We start from the raw sequence: 13,732 nt of genomic DNA, 5'->3' as shown, positions 1-13,732 counted from the left end.
GGGCCTGGTGGCCCCACACCTTTCCTTATTTTAATTTGGGTGCGGGGTTCCCCTTAATATCCATACAAGACCCAAAGGGCCTGGTAATGGACTGGGGTGGTACCCATGCCATTTGTCTCACTGATTTTCATCCATATTGCCAGGATCCGACATTACATTAAAGCCGCAAGCAATTTTAAATGACTTTTTTTCCTTTAAAAATGACATTTTGTGCAGGGACTGTTCTAAGCACGGGAAACACGCGCCACTTTACAGGCATACTATAGACACCCCCCAGGTACGATATTTAAAGGAATATTTCACTTTTTTTTTTTTTACTTTAAGCATCATTAAAATCACTGCTCCCGAAAAAACGGCCGTTTTTAAAAGTTTTTTTTGCATTGATACATGTCCCCTGGGGCAGGACCCGGGTCCCCAAACCCTTTTTAAGAAAATACCATGCAAATTAGCCTTTAAAATGAGCACTTTTGATTTTGAGCGTTCGAGTCCCATAGACGTCAATGGGGTTCTAACGTTCGTGCGAATTTTCGGTCCGTTCGCAGGTTCTGGTGCGAACCGAACCGGGGGGTGTTCGGCTCATCCCTACTCCTGACCACTACACTCTGTACCCTGGGTTGTATATGATATACTCCTGACCACCGTACTCTGTACCCTGGGCTGTATATGATATACTCCTGACCACTGCACTCTGTACCCTAGGCTGTATATGATATACTCCTGACCACTACACTCTGTACCCTGGGCTGTATATGATATACTCCTGACCACTACACTCTGTACCCTGGGCTGTATATGATATACTCCTGACCACTACACTCTGTACCCTGGGTTGTATATGATATACTCCTGACCACTACACTCTGTACCCTGGGCTGTATATGATATACTCCTGACCACTACACTCTGTACCCTGGGCTGTATATGATATACTCCTGACCCCTACACTCTGTACCCTGGGCTGTATATGATATACTCCTGACCCCTACACTCTGTACCCTGGGCTGTATATGATATACTCCTGACCACTACACTCTGTACCCTGGGTTGTATATGATATACTCCTGACCACTACACTCTGTACCCTGGGCTGTATATAATATACTCCTGACCACTACACTCTGTACCCTGGGCTGTATATGATATACTCCTGACCACTACACTCTGTACCCTGGGTTGTATATGATATACTCCTGACCACTGCACTCGAGACCATTATTCCCAGGTAACTCCAATCTGATGACCTGTAAAGTGTATTAAAGCGTCACCCATGAACAATGTTTGGATATGGAAGATTGTCATCATTGCACCGACACACACAATATTATTTCAATACATTTTTATTATAATTTGAACAAGATTGCAGACATAAAATAAGGAAATAATAAAAGGTAGAAATCCGATTGGTCAGGAAAATCACTTGTTAGAACAATGGGAAAAAACTGCGCTTCCTGCCAAACCTATAAAGTAATAAATCCCGATATGTGACGGCGGCACTCACTGCTACCAACTAAAATACCACCAAATCTAATACAACACAAAGTGTTACACTGTACCTTTATATATCATCTCATATCATTGTTTTATTTATTCCACTAATCTTCCAAAAATAAACCTCGAATTGTCTGCGAAGGTTTCCACCCCAAAATATACTCAGCCAATGAGAGGTAAGGACTCCATTTTTATTTTTCTCCTGCTATCAATGGCCGACACGGTACAACACTTCATCCATGTCTTTGGTGATCTCTGATCTCCTTATCAACTGTTTCTTACATGATGAAGATCAGCCATGGAGTATATCTGAGGTGTATATCAGGGTGTGCTTCTTCCCCACATGTCCAGCAACATTCATATACAAGACATTTCCCACACTCAAGGCACAAATACACCTCGAGGGTTGTGTGGGACCCCTGATGTACAGGAAGACAGGACTTCAGTGAGGAACAATTCCCTCACTCAGGACAGGAATACGGCTTCTCCCCCCCGTGTGAGATCTCTGATGTCTGTGAAGAGAGGACTTCTGTGAAAAACATTTCCAGCACTCAGGGCATGAATACGGCTTCTCCCCTGTGTGTGATTTCTGATGTTTGTGAAGATTGGACTTGTCTGAAAAACATTTCCCACATTCAAAACAGTAAAAAGGCTTCTCCCCCGTGTGAGACCTCTGATGTGTGACAAGACGTGATTTTTTTACAAAACATTTCCCACACACAGAACAGGAATATAGCTTCTCACCCGTGTGCAATCTCTGATGATAATTAAGAGAGGACTTCTCTAAAAAACATTTCCCGCACTCTGAACAGCTAAAAGGCTTCTCCCCCGTGTGAGAATATTGATGTGTGACAAGACGTGATTTATTTACAAAACATTTCCCGCACTCAGGACAGGAATGCAGCTTCTCCCCTCTGTGAGATCTCTGATGTTTGTGAAGAGAGGACTTCTCCGAAAAACATATCCCGCACTCAGGACAGGAATACGGCTTCTCAACCGTGTGAGACATTTGATGTGTAACAAGATTTGATTTTAGTCCAAAACATTTCCCGCACTCAAGACAGGAAAACGGCTTCTCACCTGTGTGGGATCTTTTATGCACATTAAGATGTGATTTCAAATTGAAACGCTTTCCGCACTCAGTACAGGAAAACCTCTTATCTGTTAGAAGAACGGCACCATCCCTCACAGTCTGAGGTTCCTCAGGATAAAAGGAATACAATGGTCCGGCACCGTCCCTCACAGTCTGAGGTTCCTCAGGATAAGAGGAATACGATGGTCCGGCAGCGTCCCGCACAGTCTGAGGTTCCTCAGGATAAGAGGAATACGATGGTCCGGCACCGTCCCTCATAGTCTGAGGTTCCTCAGGATAAGAGGAATACGATGGTCCGGCACCGTCCCTCACAGTCTGAGGTTCCTCAGGATAAGAGGAATACGATGGTCCGGCACCGTCCCGCACAGTCTGAGGTTCCTCAGGATAAGAGGAATACGATGGTCCGGCACCGTCCCGCACAGTCTGAGGTTCCTCAGGATAAGAGGAATACGATGGTCCGGCACCGTCCCTCACAATCTGAGGTTCCTCAGGATAAGAGGAATAAGATGGTCTGGCACCGTCCCGCACAGTCTGAGGTTCCTCAGGATAAGAGGAATACGATGGTCCGGCACCGTCCCTCACAGTCTGAGGTTCCTCAGGATAAGAAGAATACGATGGTCCGGCACCGTCCCGCACAGTCTGAGGTTCCTCGGGATAAGAGGAATACGATGGTCCGGCACCGTCCCGCACAGTCTGAGCTTCCTCAGGATAAGAGGAATAAGATGGTCCATCTACACTGTGTGGTGCCGGATGGACATTTGAGGTAGCCGGGTTTTCTCCTGGACTATACTGTGTGATGTCCTCATCTTCTACTTTACAGTCTGGAGACAAAGTGAGACAATCCTCTGAGGTTTTCCTCATCTCCCGTCCATCTACTAAAATAGAAATACAAAGATTATTACTAGACATGAGCAGATTGGTTCCCCTAAACCAGGACTCCGCCCACATCAGGCAGCTTTGTCTCTGAGGATCTTACAATTCCCCCCTCAAGGTAACTAGTAAATGGGTCCTCTGATCTCCTACCAGTTTAATCCTTTCCTATATTTAGCGCTACACTGACTTATCCCATTTGTATCATTAGGTAGGTGGGGTGGAATCACCTATATGGTTTTGGCTTACAACCAAGTTTGGTTATTAGGGTGACTGCACAAATTGATTTTGGGTTATTAACTAATGAGAACTGTCCTTTATAGGAGTGATGAGGAGATTATAGGACGAGTGTCCCCACCCCCTCTATCACTCATTGCCATCTTCCCAACACAAGAAGTCCTGCACTTCCTTATTTAGTCCATGATTTAGTCATGAATAACAGTGGAGCTGAGCCCCACCAGAGGTCAGAGAGTGAGAATGGGGGGGAGAACAACCAAGATGAAGACTGGACTGATCCTGAAGACCACCATCATTGGGTTATTGACTCCTCCCCCATCATCACTTTCTGTTTAAAGTTCTAAAGTGTGAGGATGTTATCACATTATTATCATGTAAAAGTCTGTGCTCCAATCAAATCATCAGATATAAAATGTCCAGCTGGTAGAAAATGGGTGTAAGAAAAGAGAATACATATTATGTGTATATATATATATTAGTGTGTAGAGGGGAAAGAGCAGAAGTGAGGAGTATGTAATGTACAACACAGAGTATATAGTTGATGAGGCAGGATTATGTACTTCACAACATAGAGTATATAGTGAAGGCGTTAGGACTACATAAAGTACAATATAAATTATATAGTGAATGTATTTACTATTAATGACCCACCTGTGCTGATCTCTGTAGGAGTGTCCTCCTCTATAAATGTCCCCGTTATTCCATCCTCCTCCACAGACTGCTGATCATCCCTCACATACGTCTCTTCTTCTTCTTCTGCTTTAACCTCAAATTCTATATTGATTGGATCTTCACTCTAAAGCAAGAGATAACAAAAGATTTAATATAGTGACACCACATATAAAAAAGATCCACGCATCATTTCACAAGTCCATGTCCCAGATGTTCTGTTCAACCAACCTTGTAATGGTGGGGGATGGTGTGATCTTCTTGTGTGGAATCCCGGGAATACAGAAGACCTCCCCCTTCCATAGACTGCTGAGCTCCACTCATCGACATCTCTTCTTCTTCCTCTTTAATCCCAGCTTTGATGTCTTTCAGTTCCTCATCCTAAACTCCAAAGATGATAGAATATATGTGTAAAACGGAACAAGAGATTACATAGAAGAATGTCCTCTCATAGCTTAGAAATCTCTTCTAGTTGCTCAGTCCCACCTACCTGATGATGGTGAGGGATGGTGTGATCCTCCTGTGTGGAATCCTGGGAATACAGAGGACAACCCTCTACCATAGACTGCTGATCTCCACTCATTGACATCCCTTCTTCTTCCTCTTTAATCTCAGCCTTGATGTCTTTCAGCTTTTCATCCTAAACCCCAAAGATGATAGAATATACAGTATATGTAAAATGGAACAAGAGATTAAATGTCCTGTCAGAGCCTGGAATCGTTATCTAGGTCTTCATGTTTCGTTCCATCTACCTGATGATGGTGAGGGATGGTGGGATCTTCCTGTGTGGAATCTCGGGAATACAGAGGACGGGGACATCTCTCTGGTGGGTTCCCATTACTGGATCCATCTGTAGGAAACACACACACTGACTGAATACATTGTTTCTATGTGTTTATCAGATAATGGGGGATCTAGGTGGACCCTCCGTACTGCTCTCTCCTTTACAATAAAGTCTCCTCTTACCCGGTGATGTGAGGGGCGGCTGATTGTCCATCATGACGTCCTTGTAGAGATCCTTGTGTCCTTCTAAATACTCCCACTCCTCCATGGAGAAATAGACAGTGACATCCTGACACCTTATAGGAACCTGACACACACAATGATACAGTCACCATCCAGACACATCCCTTGTCTGTTACTGGATAATGTCCCAGAATTCCCGGCACCGCTCACCTCTCCTGTCAGCAGCTCCGTCATCTTCTCGGTGACTTCTAGAATCTTCTGCATGTTGTGTCTCTCAGGTTTTAGGGAGTCACATGGAGGCACTGTGATGGTCATATGATCACCTGACTTCAGAAGAGGAAATCTCTGTATTGGAGAACCAATAAGAATATCAAGTTAAAATCGCAGAATCCTCCTCACCTCTCCGGTCAGGTCCGTGTTTTATTAATAGAGATAAGAGTGATGTCATGTGACCTCCCAGAATCCTCCTCACCTCTCCAGTCAGCAGGTAGATGATCTCCAGGGTGAGGTTTAGGATCTTCTCAGTCATGTGACTCCGGTCCTCCTCCATCCTCATTGGTGCCATTATTTGATCTATACAGATCTCCTTGTAGATGGATAACTGTGGGAAATGAAAGTGAGAATTATTTGGATGTCATTGGTCACACAATATTAGAATATTAGGATGTGGTGTGTGTGTGTGTGGGGGGGTAATAGGAGGGTTGCTTTACATTTAAGAACTTCTGAACTAATGTGAACACATTCAGTTTGAACTAGAGGTCGACCGATATATCGGCCGATATTTGGTGTTTTTTACTTAATCGGCATAGGCCGATTGTGCTGATAAAAAAGGCCGATATAACACTTGCAAATGACTTCTGTAATAGAAGTCAGTGCAAGTTGCCTGAAATCTTCTGTGAAGTGACTTCTCCCCCTCTCTGGGCAGCCAAATCTGATAAAAAGAACCTGAAGAGATACAATGTTTACACTTATGAATGAACTGAACTCGTGTGTAGAAGCTCTCAGTTTAACCATTTAAAGACTAAATCTTTTCTGACATTTGTTGCTTACAAGTAAAAATCCTGTATTTTCTGCTAGAAAATCACTTAGAACCCCCAAACCTTATATATATATTTTTTTTAGCAGAGACCCTAGGGAATAAAATAGTGGTTGTTGCAATATTTTATGTCACACGGTATTTGCGCAGCGGTCTTTCAAACGCAATTTAAAAAAAAAAAAATACACTAATAAATTAAAAAAAAAACTAAGCAGTAAAGTTAGCCCATTTTTTTCATCCAAAAGTTTTGATTACCTGTTTTTGTGTATTTATTTTTAAGATATAGTTTTTTTTTTTTATATTTTTTTTTAATCTAAATTCTACATACAAGTGAACTGATTGGAGGTTTGTTTTGTTTAATAAATGTTTAAAAGTAAAAAAATTTTCTGTATCACTTAAGGTTGCTTTCACACTGGAGCGGGCATGTGTTGACGGTAAAACGCTGCTAGTTTTAGTGGCGCTTTACCGTCATTTTAGCGGCGCTATTCGGCAGCTAGCGGGGAGCTTATAACCCAGCTAGCGGCCGAGGAAGGGGTTAAATGCGCCCCTGAAGCGCCGCTGCCGAAACGCTTTGCAGGCGCTTTGGCAGCGGTGCGCATTCATTTCAATGGGCAGGAGTGGTGGAGGAGGGGTATACACCGCTCCAAAGATGCCGCTTGCAGGACTTTTTTTTAACATCCTGCCAGCGCATCGCCTCAGTGTGAAAGCACTCGGGATATCACACTGACACTGCAGGGGAGCCGTTTTACAGGCACTTTACAGGCGCTATTTTTAGCCCAAAAGCGCCTGAAAAACGCCCCAGTGTGAAAGGGGTCTAACTGTTAAATTTTATGAGATGAAAGGAAAAAAAAAAAAAAATCGGCATCACATATCGGCCATCGTCCACCGCGATTTCTAAATATCGGCATCGGCCAGAGAAAAACCCATATCGGTCGACCTCTAGTTTGAACTATTTAGTGTTTGTTACATGTTACAAGGTCCCGGGACCATCTTGGCCTGCTGGGTTAGAAATTTGCTTTGCTCTGTTGGGTTTTTTTTTTTTCTGAACTGGTTTCCATTAGTTTTAGATCTGGAATCTCAAATGATAAATACGATCCTTCTTCTGTCTTCTTGATTTGCTCTGAGGCAGTGCTGTGAGGTCAATGTAGGGTCATCCTGATGTCCAGGAAGGGGAACTTGCTGACTTTTGGCTGAGGGCTAATCCAGATAATTGACTGAACTCCAACTGCAAGGCTCCAGTCTCTGGCAGCCTGCTGACTGATAGGGAGTGATGTCACTGTTACTCTCTGCAGTAAGAGAAGGGATTGGAGAGCAGGAGGATGATGTTGGCGAAGTAGAGGACTGTGGGAAAGATTTTGTTCTCATCCCTCCAATGGCAGCTTAATGTGGGTAGAAGGAGGACAGTAGGGGGAGGGGTTTGTTCTCTTAGTTGCCAAGTATACTGTAGTATCCAGGACCTTGTACAGAGTGGCGGTGGGTTCCTGGTGTTCTGAATTCCAGTACCAGGCTCTGACACAGTCTATGTCATGGGAAGGTATTGGACGGCTCCCTCAGACCCACAACATGGTCCTGCTAAGCAAGTCTGTGCAAACAGATCCTCTAATGAGCGTGTGCCCAGGGTGAAGGATTTCCCTTCTTCATTCCACTTGGTGTCCTGGAACATATTACTTGACCAGTAACATGGGAGGAAGGAGAAGGGTGCCTTCATTTCCTGTAAGGAGGTCTGAAAAGTGCAGGTAGGAGGATCATCATAGACCAAGAATCCCCCCTCCCTACCTTAGAAGCCCCTTGAGCCCTACAGCCTCCTCTTCCCTCAGAGCCCTGAAGCCTGACTAACCCCTTGGAGTCCTTTAGAATCACCATCATCTCGGAGGCCCCCGGAGTCTTTATCCCTATTATGAAGACAATGAAGACAACAAGCCCAAAATGAAGACAATGTGTGGGGAAATGTTCTGACTCTTAAGGGGTTAATCTAGGTTTCCACACTATATATATGTGTATCATCATCTGCTGGAGATAAAAGACATCACAGTGACTATGGAGGAAGAGGACGGACATGACGGGGAGGTTACTGGGTGTAAATATAAAATAATATCTTATTACCTCCTCAGCTGTAAAGTTCCAGCAATGTCTCCTCTCTACTTCCTCCCAACTCACCTCTAACCTGGAACTTCTTGTTTGGCACCTGACATCACTTCCTGTCTTCCATAGAGACTTCCTGCCTTTGTAGACGTACGATCACCACCTTGTGGAGCTCAGAAGAACTGCAGCCCCGAGAAACACCTCATAGTGTGAACACGGCTTTGTCCTTTCATCTCCACTCCCACCAAGGGGGATAGATATATATTCTTGCCTAGCCCAGCCTTTCTCAGCCAGGGTTCCTCCAAAGGTCGCTGGGAGTTCTTTGAAAAATGAACAGTTTCTGTTTCTCAGTGGGGATGAACTTCAGGTTTGGGTTGGCATAATGTCGATCCAAACCCCAACTGTTCACAGTTCTTCAAATGGGCAAATAAAATGGTCATATTTGATCAGTGCACCCGCTCACCTCCTATTTAGAGCTATTAGTTTAGTCTTAGCTAGACCCTCCTCTTTTCTTCCATGTCTACTCAATGTTAGCTTTTCACAGAGACTTGCTTAGGAAAGTCATTGTCTTCTTACTCTAGTGGCAGTTGCAATTGCAACTTATTTACTAATGTGATTTGGTATCTTTCTCTATCCTGCCCTCCTGTTTAGAGCTAGTTATTTTAGTCCTAGCTTGCCCCCTCCTCTTCTTTCATGTTCCCTCAGTCAGCGATAATTTTTCATAGAGACAGGGCTTGGGAAAGTTATTGTCTTCTTATCCTTCAAAAGACTGGAAAAAACATCCTCTGTACTGCAATTGTCTGAAGTAATATTGGGTTGGATTCAACTTCAGTGTCTTATTAAAAAGTTAAGCTTCCTGTGGATAGTGCCAAGGCAGCAGGTGACCATACTGTCTGGATCTGGACCGACTGGGTCTAAGTAGGTATGTCAATACTTGAACAGCATAACTGCAGAACAGGTGGGCATAGCACTGAAATAATTGCCCAAACATGGGCACTGGCCATATTGGACAATGATGTCACCACTATCCCACCCCTTTTTATGCAGCTGATGACAGCAATAAGAGCTATCATTCAGCTAGTGGTACCATTATGTACTATGTACCACATACTCATTCATATGTGGGGAGGGGGGAGATGGTATTTGAGGACCCCTGTATTGTTAAAGGGGACTTCCAGGTTACAGTAAGTGATGTCACCTTGTCTGCAGCCTGTGACCACCTCTTGTACCATGTCCGCAGCCTCTGACCACCTCTTGTACCATTTCCGCAGCCTCTGACCATCTCCTGTACCATGTCAACGCAGCCTCTAACCACCTCTTGTACCATGTCCGCAGTCTCTGACCACCTCCTGTACCATGTCAGCGCAGCCTCTAACCACCTCTTGTACCATGTCAGCGCAGCCTCTAACCACCTCTTGTACCATGTCCGCAGCCTCTGACCACCTCTTGTACCATGTCCGCAGCCTCTAACCACCTCTTGTACCATGTCCGCAGCCTCTGACCACCTCTTGTACCATGTCCGCAGTCTCTGACCACCTCTTGTACCATGTCCGCAGCCTCTGACCACCTCTTGTACCATGTCCGCAGCCTCTGACCACCTCTTGTACCATGTCTGCAGCCTCTGACCATCTCCTGTACCATGTCAGCGCAGCCTCTAACCATCTCTTTTACCATGTCCACAGCCTTTAACCATCTCTTGTACCATGTCCGCAGCCTCTGACCACCTTTTGTACCATGTCCGCCGCCTCTGACCACCTCTTGTAACATGTCCGCAGCCTCTGACCACTTCCTGTACCATGTCTGCAGCCTCTGACCACCTCCTGTACCATGTCAGTGAAGCCTCTAACCATCACTTGTACCATGTCCACAGCCTCTAACCATCTCTTGTACCATGTCCGCAGTCTCTGACCACCTCCTGTACCATGTCAGCGCAGCCTCTAACCACCTCTTGTACCATGTCAGCGCAGCCTCTAACCATCTCTTGTACCATGTCCGCAGCCTCTGACCACCTCTTGTACCATGTCCGCAGCCTCTGACCACCTCTTGTACCATGTCCGCAGCCTCTGACCACCTCTTGTACCATGTCTGCAGCCTCTGACCATCTCCTGTACCATGTCAGCGCAGCCTCTAACCATCTCTTTTACCATGTCCACAGCCTTTAACCATCTCTTGTTCCATGTCCGCAGCCTCTGACCACCTTTTGTACCATGTCCGCCGCCTCTGACCACCTCTTGTAACATGTCCGCAGCCTCTGACCACTTCCTGTACCATGTCTGCAGCCTCTGACCACCTCCTGTACCATGTCAGTGAAGCCTCTAACCATCACTTGTACCATGTCCACAGCCTCTAACCATCTCTTGTACCATGTCTGCAGCCTCTGACCACCTCTTGTACCATATCTGCAGCTTCTGACCACCTCTTGTACCATGTCCGCAGCCTCTGACCACCTCCTTTACCATGTCTGCAACCTCTGACCACCTCCTGTACCATGTCTGCAGCCTCTGACCACCTCCTGTACCATGTCAGTCCAGCCTCTAACCATCTCTTGTACCATGTCCGCAGCCACCACCTCTTGTAACATGTCCGCAGCCTCTGTCCACCTCCTGTATCATGTCCACAGCCTCTGACCACCTCCTGTACCATGTCTGCAGCCTACCACCAACTCTTGTACCATGTCCGCAGCCTCTGACCACCTCTTGTACCATGTCAGCAGCCTCCCACCACCTCTTGTTACATGTCCGCAGCCTCTGTCCACCTTCTGTATCATGTCCATAGCCTCTGACCATCTCAGTGCAGCTTCTAACCATCTCTTGTACCATGTCCGCAGCCTCTGACCATCTTTTATACCATGTTCGCAGCCTCTGACCACCTCTAGTAACATGTCTGCAGCCTCTGTCCACCTCCTGTATCATGCCCACAGCCTCTAACCATCTCTTGTATCATGTTCGCAATCTCTGACCATCTCTTATCTTTTATCTACAGTCTCTGAGGGGGAGTCTGGAGAGGAGTCAAGAGTGGGAGTGCCGCCAGGATAGAGGTCAGACGTGTGTGGACTGTGGAGAGGAGACTATATGATAAAACCAGAGCCGCCAAGCTGGAGCCGTCTGAATGGGCCCTGCACGGTGCACCAGAGCGGAGGGCAGTGCCAGCGCCACCAGGCCAGTCTGAAGGGGGGGTACTGACGTAAGGGGGGAGTAAATACAATAATGTAAGGGGGCACTGATATAAAGGTCCCCCTTATAGCAGGGAACCCCCCTTACCTTAGTGTATTCACTCTGCGGAAGGTGGTCTATGGTCACCAGAGTGCCCCCCACATCAGAGTTCCCTGATGTAAGGGGGAACTCTGCGGATCCTGATGTAAAAGGGAACTCTGATGTAAAGGGCAATGCTGTAGACCCTGATGTAAGTGGGAACTCTAATGTAAAGGGAACGCAGTGGACTCTGAAATAAGTTGGTCTCTGGTCACCAGAGCCCCATTTACATCAGAGTTTCCCCTTAAATCATGATCTGCAGCATTCCCCTTTATGTCAGAGTACCCTTGCACTGTAAGGGGGGTGTATGCACACTCGGATGTATTGGGGAACTCTGTGCTAGTTGGGTTATAGTAACCTGACCTTAATGTAAATGGAGAAATATGTTTTTGACTTTTGATTAACTTAAACATATTGCTAATAGAACTAGGTACAAGTTTATAGTTTAAATATCGATGTTTAGCACTGAAAGCTGCCATTATAGGTACTTTTTTGCAGTGTCAGCAAAATTTTTTGGCTCTGTCAGTAAATTTCATGATTTTCGCCAGTAAAAAATTGGTGCCGTTTGCACATTTTGACATCCTGCCAGTAATTTTCACTTCGGGGGTTGGCAACACTGTGTCTGGTATGAATTTTAGGGGGAAAAGGGGGGGTGAGTGAGCGCCCCCCCTACTGAACCATACCAGGCCACATGCCCTCAACATGGAGAGGGGGTACTTTGGGGCAGGGGGGGAAAGAGCTTCTTCCCCACAACCCTGGGCGGTGGTTGTGGGGGTCTGCGGGCAGGGAGCTTATTGGAATCTGGAAGCCCCCTTTAACAAGGGGGCCCCCAGATTTTGCCCCCCCCATGTGAATGAGTATGGGGTGTATAGTACCCCTACCCATTCACCAAAAAGGTGTCAAAGATAAATAAAAACACAGAGAAAGTTTTTGACAATTCCTTTATTAAAAATAAAAAAACAGTGTCCCCCATGTAAATCCATCGTCAATCACGTCACCAGACCCGAAAAATGAAAAAAAAATGCTCTGCCCACAATGAAGGCTAACCCTTATCTGTCTGCTCCAGCATCTGACAATTCTTAAAATGGAGCTCCAACCAAAAGGGAAAGCTCTGCTTGTTTGCCTCCCCCATCCGCTGACATTTGGCACCTTTCGGCGGCGAAGGGGGAGCGGGTACCTGGTTTTAACAGGTACCCGCTCCCACTTTCAGCTGATCTCGCCCCCCTCCTCCTTCTCCCGCCCCCGGGCCATTCACAAAGCACAGCACACTTCACTCATGTGCAGTAGGAAGTCGGCTGTGAAACCGCAAGGCTTCACTGCCAGTTTCCAATAGTGGAGATGGCGGCGGCAGCACCTGACAGCCGACTGAAAAATCATCTGGGGTGAAGGCACCGATGGATTCGTAGACAGGTAAGTGTCCTTATAAGAAAAGTCAACAGCTACAGTATTGCTACGCAGTCATGTTGGAACAGGAAGGGGCCATCCCCAAACTGTTCCCACAAAGTTGAGAGCATGAAATTGTCCAAAATGTCTTGGTATGCTGACGCCTTAAGAGTTCCCTTCACTGGAACTAAGGGGCCAAGCCCAACCCCTGAAAAACAACCCCACACCATAATCCCCCCTCCACCAAATGATTTGGACCAGTGCACAAAGCAAGGTCCATAAAGACATGGATGAGCGAGTTTGGAGTGGAGGAACTTGACTGGTCTGCACAGCCAACATCAATGCCTGGCCTCAGAAATGCACTTCTGGAAGAATGGTCAAACATTCCCATAGACACACTCCTAAACCTTGTGGACATCCTTCCCAGAAGAGTTGAAGCTGTTATAGCTGCAAAGGGTGGGCCAACTCAATACTGAAACCTATGTTTTATGTAGCCGATCCACTGATCTCCCTCCCTAATAAAATGGCTGAGCTACATAGATTCCATTCGCTATCAAATTTTAAAATCAACTATAGAAAGTCAGAGATTCTGCCTCTTATCATTCCCTCGGATTTGCATGCTCGGTTACAAGTCTCCTTTTCCTTCACATGGTGTCA

General features: G+C 45.9%; 1 protein-coding gene across 1 annotated transcript in view; it reads right to left on the bottom strand.

Annotated features, from left to right (window-relative positions):
* The window catches only part of LOC141106889 (uncharacterized), a 57,342-nt gene that overhangs the window by 37,091 nt on the left and 6,519 nt on the right, over positions 1 to 13,732 (bottom strand). Inside the window, 9 exon segments of the mRNA XM_073597818.1 lie at positions 1,940 to 3,456; positions 4,340 to 4,484; positions 4,589 to 4,738; positions 4,848 to 4,997; positions 5,110 to 5,207; positions 5,324 to 5,447; positions 5,534 to 5,668; positions 5,796 to 5,924; positions 8,463 to 8,561. Of these exon segments, the coding sequence (XP_073453919.1) occupies positions 1,940 to 3,456; positions 4,340 to 4,484; positions 4,589 to 4,738; positions 4,848 to 4,997; positions 5,110 to 5,207; positions 5,324 to 5,447; positions 5,534 to 5,668; positions 5,796 to 5,924; positions 8,463 to 8,561 (2,547 nt within the window).

This window comes from Aquarana catesbeiana, linkage group LG08, assembly GCF_042186555.1.
Source record: "Aquarana catesbeiana isolate 2022-GZ linkage group LG08, ASM4218655v1, whole genome shotgun sequence".
In the NCBI taxonomy this organism is placed as follows: Eukaryota; Metazoa; Chordata; class Amphibia; order Anura; family Ranidae; genus Aquarana; species Aquarana catesbeiana.
The sequence above is the reverse complement of the archived record's forward strand: the minus strand, read 5'-3'. Positions and strand labels throughout refer to the sequence as shown.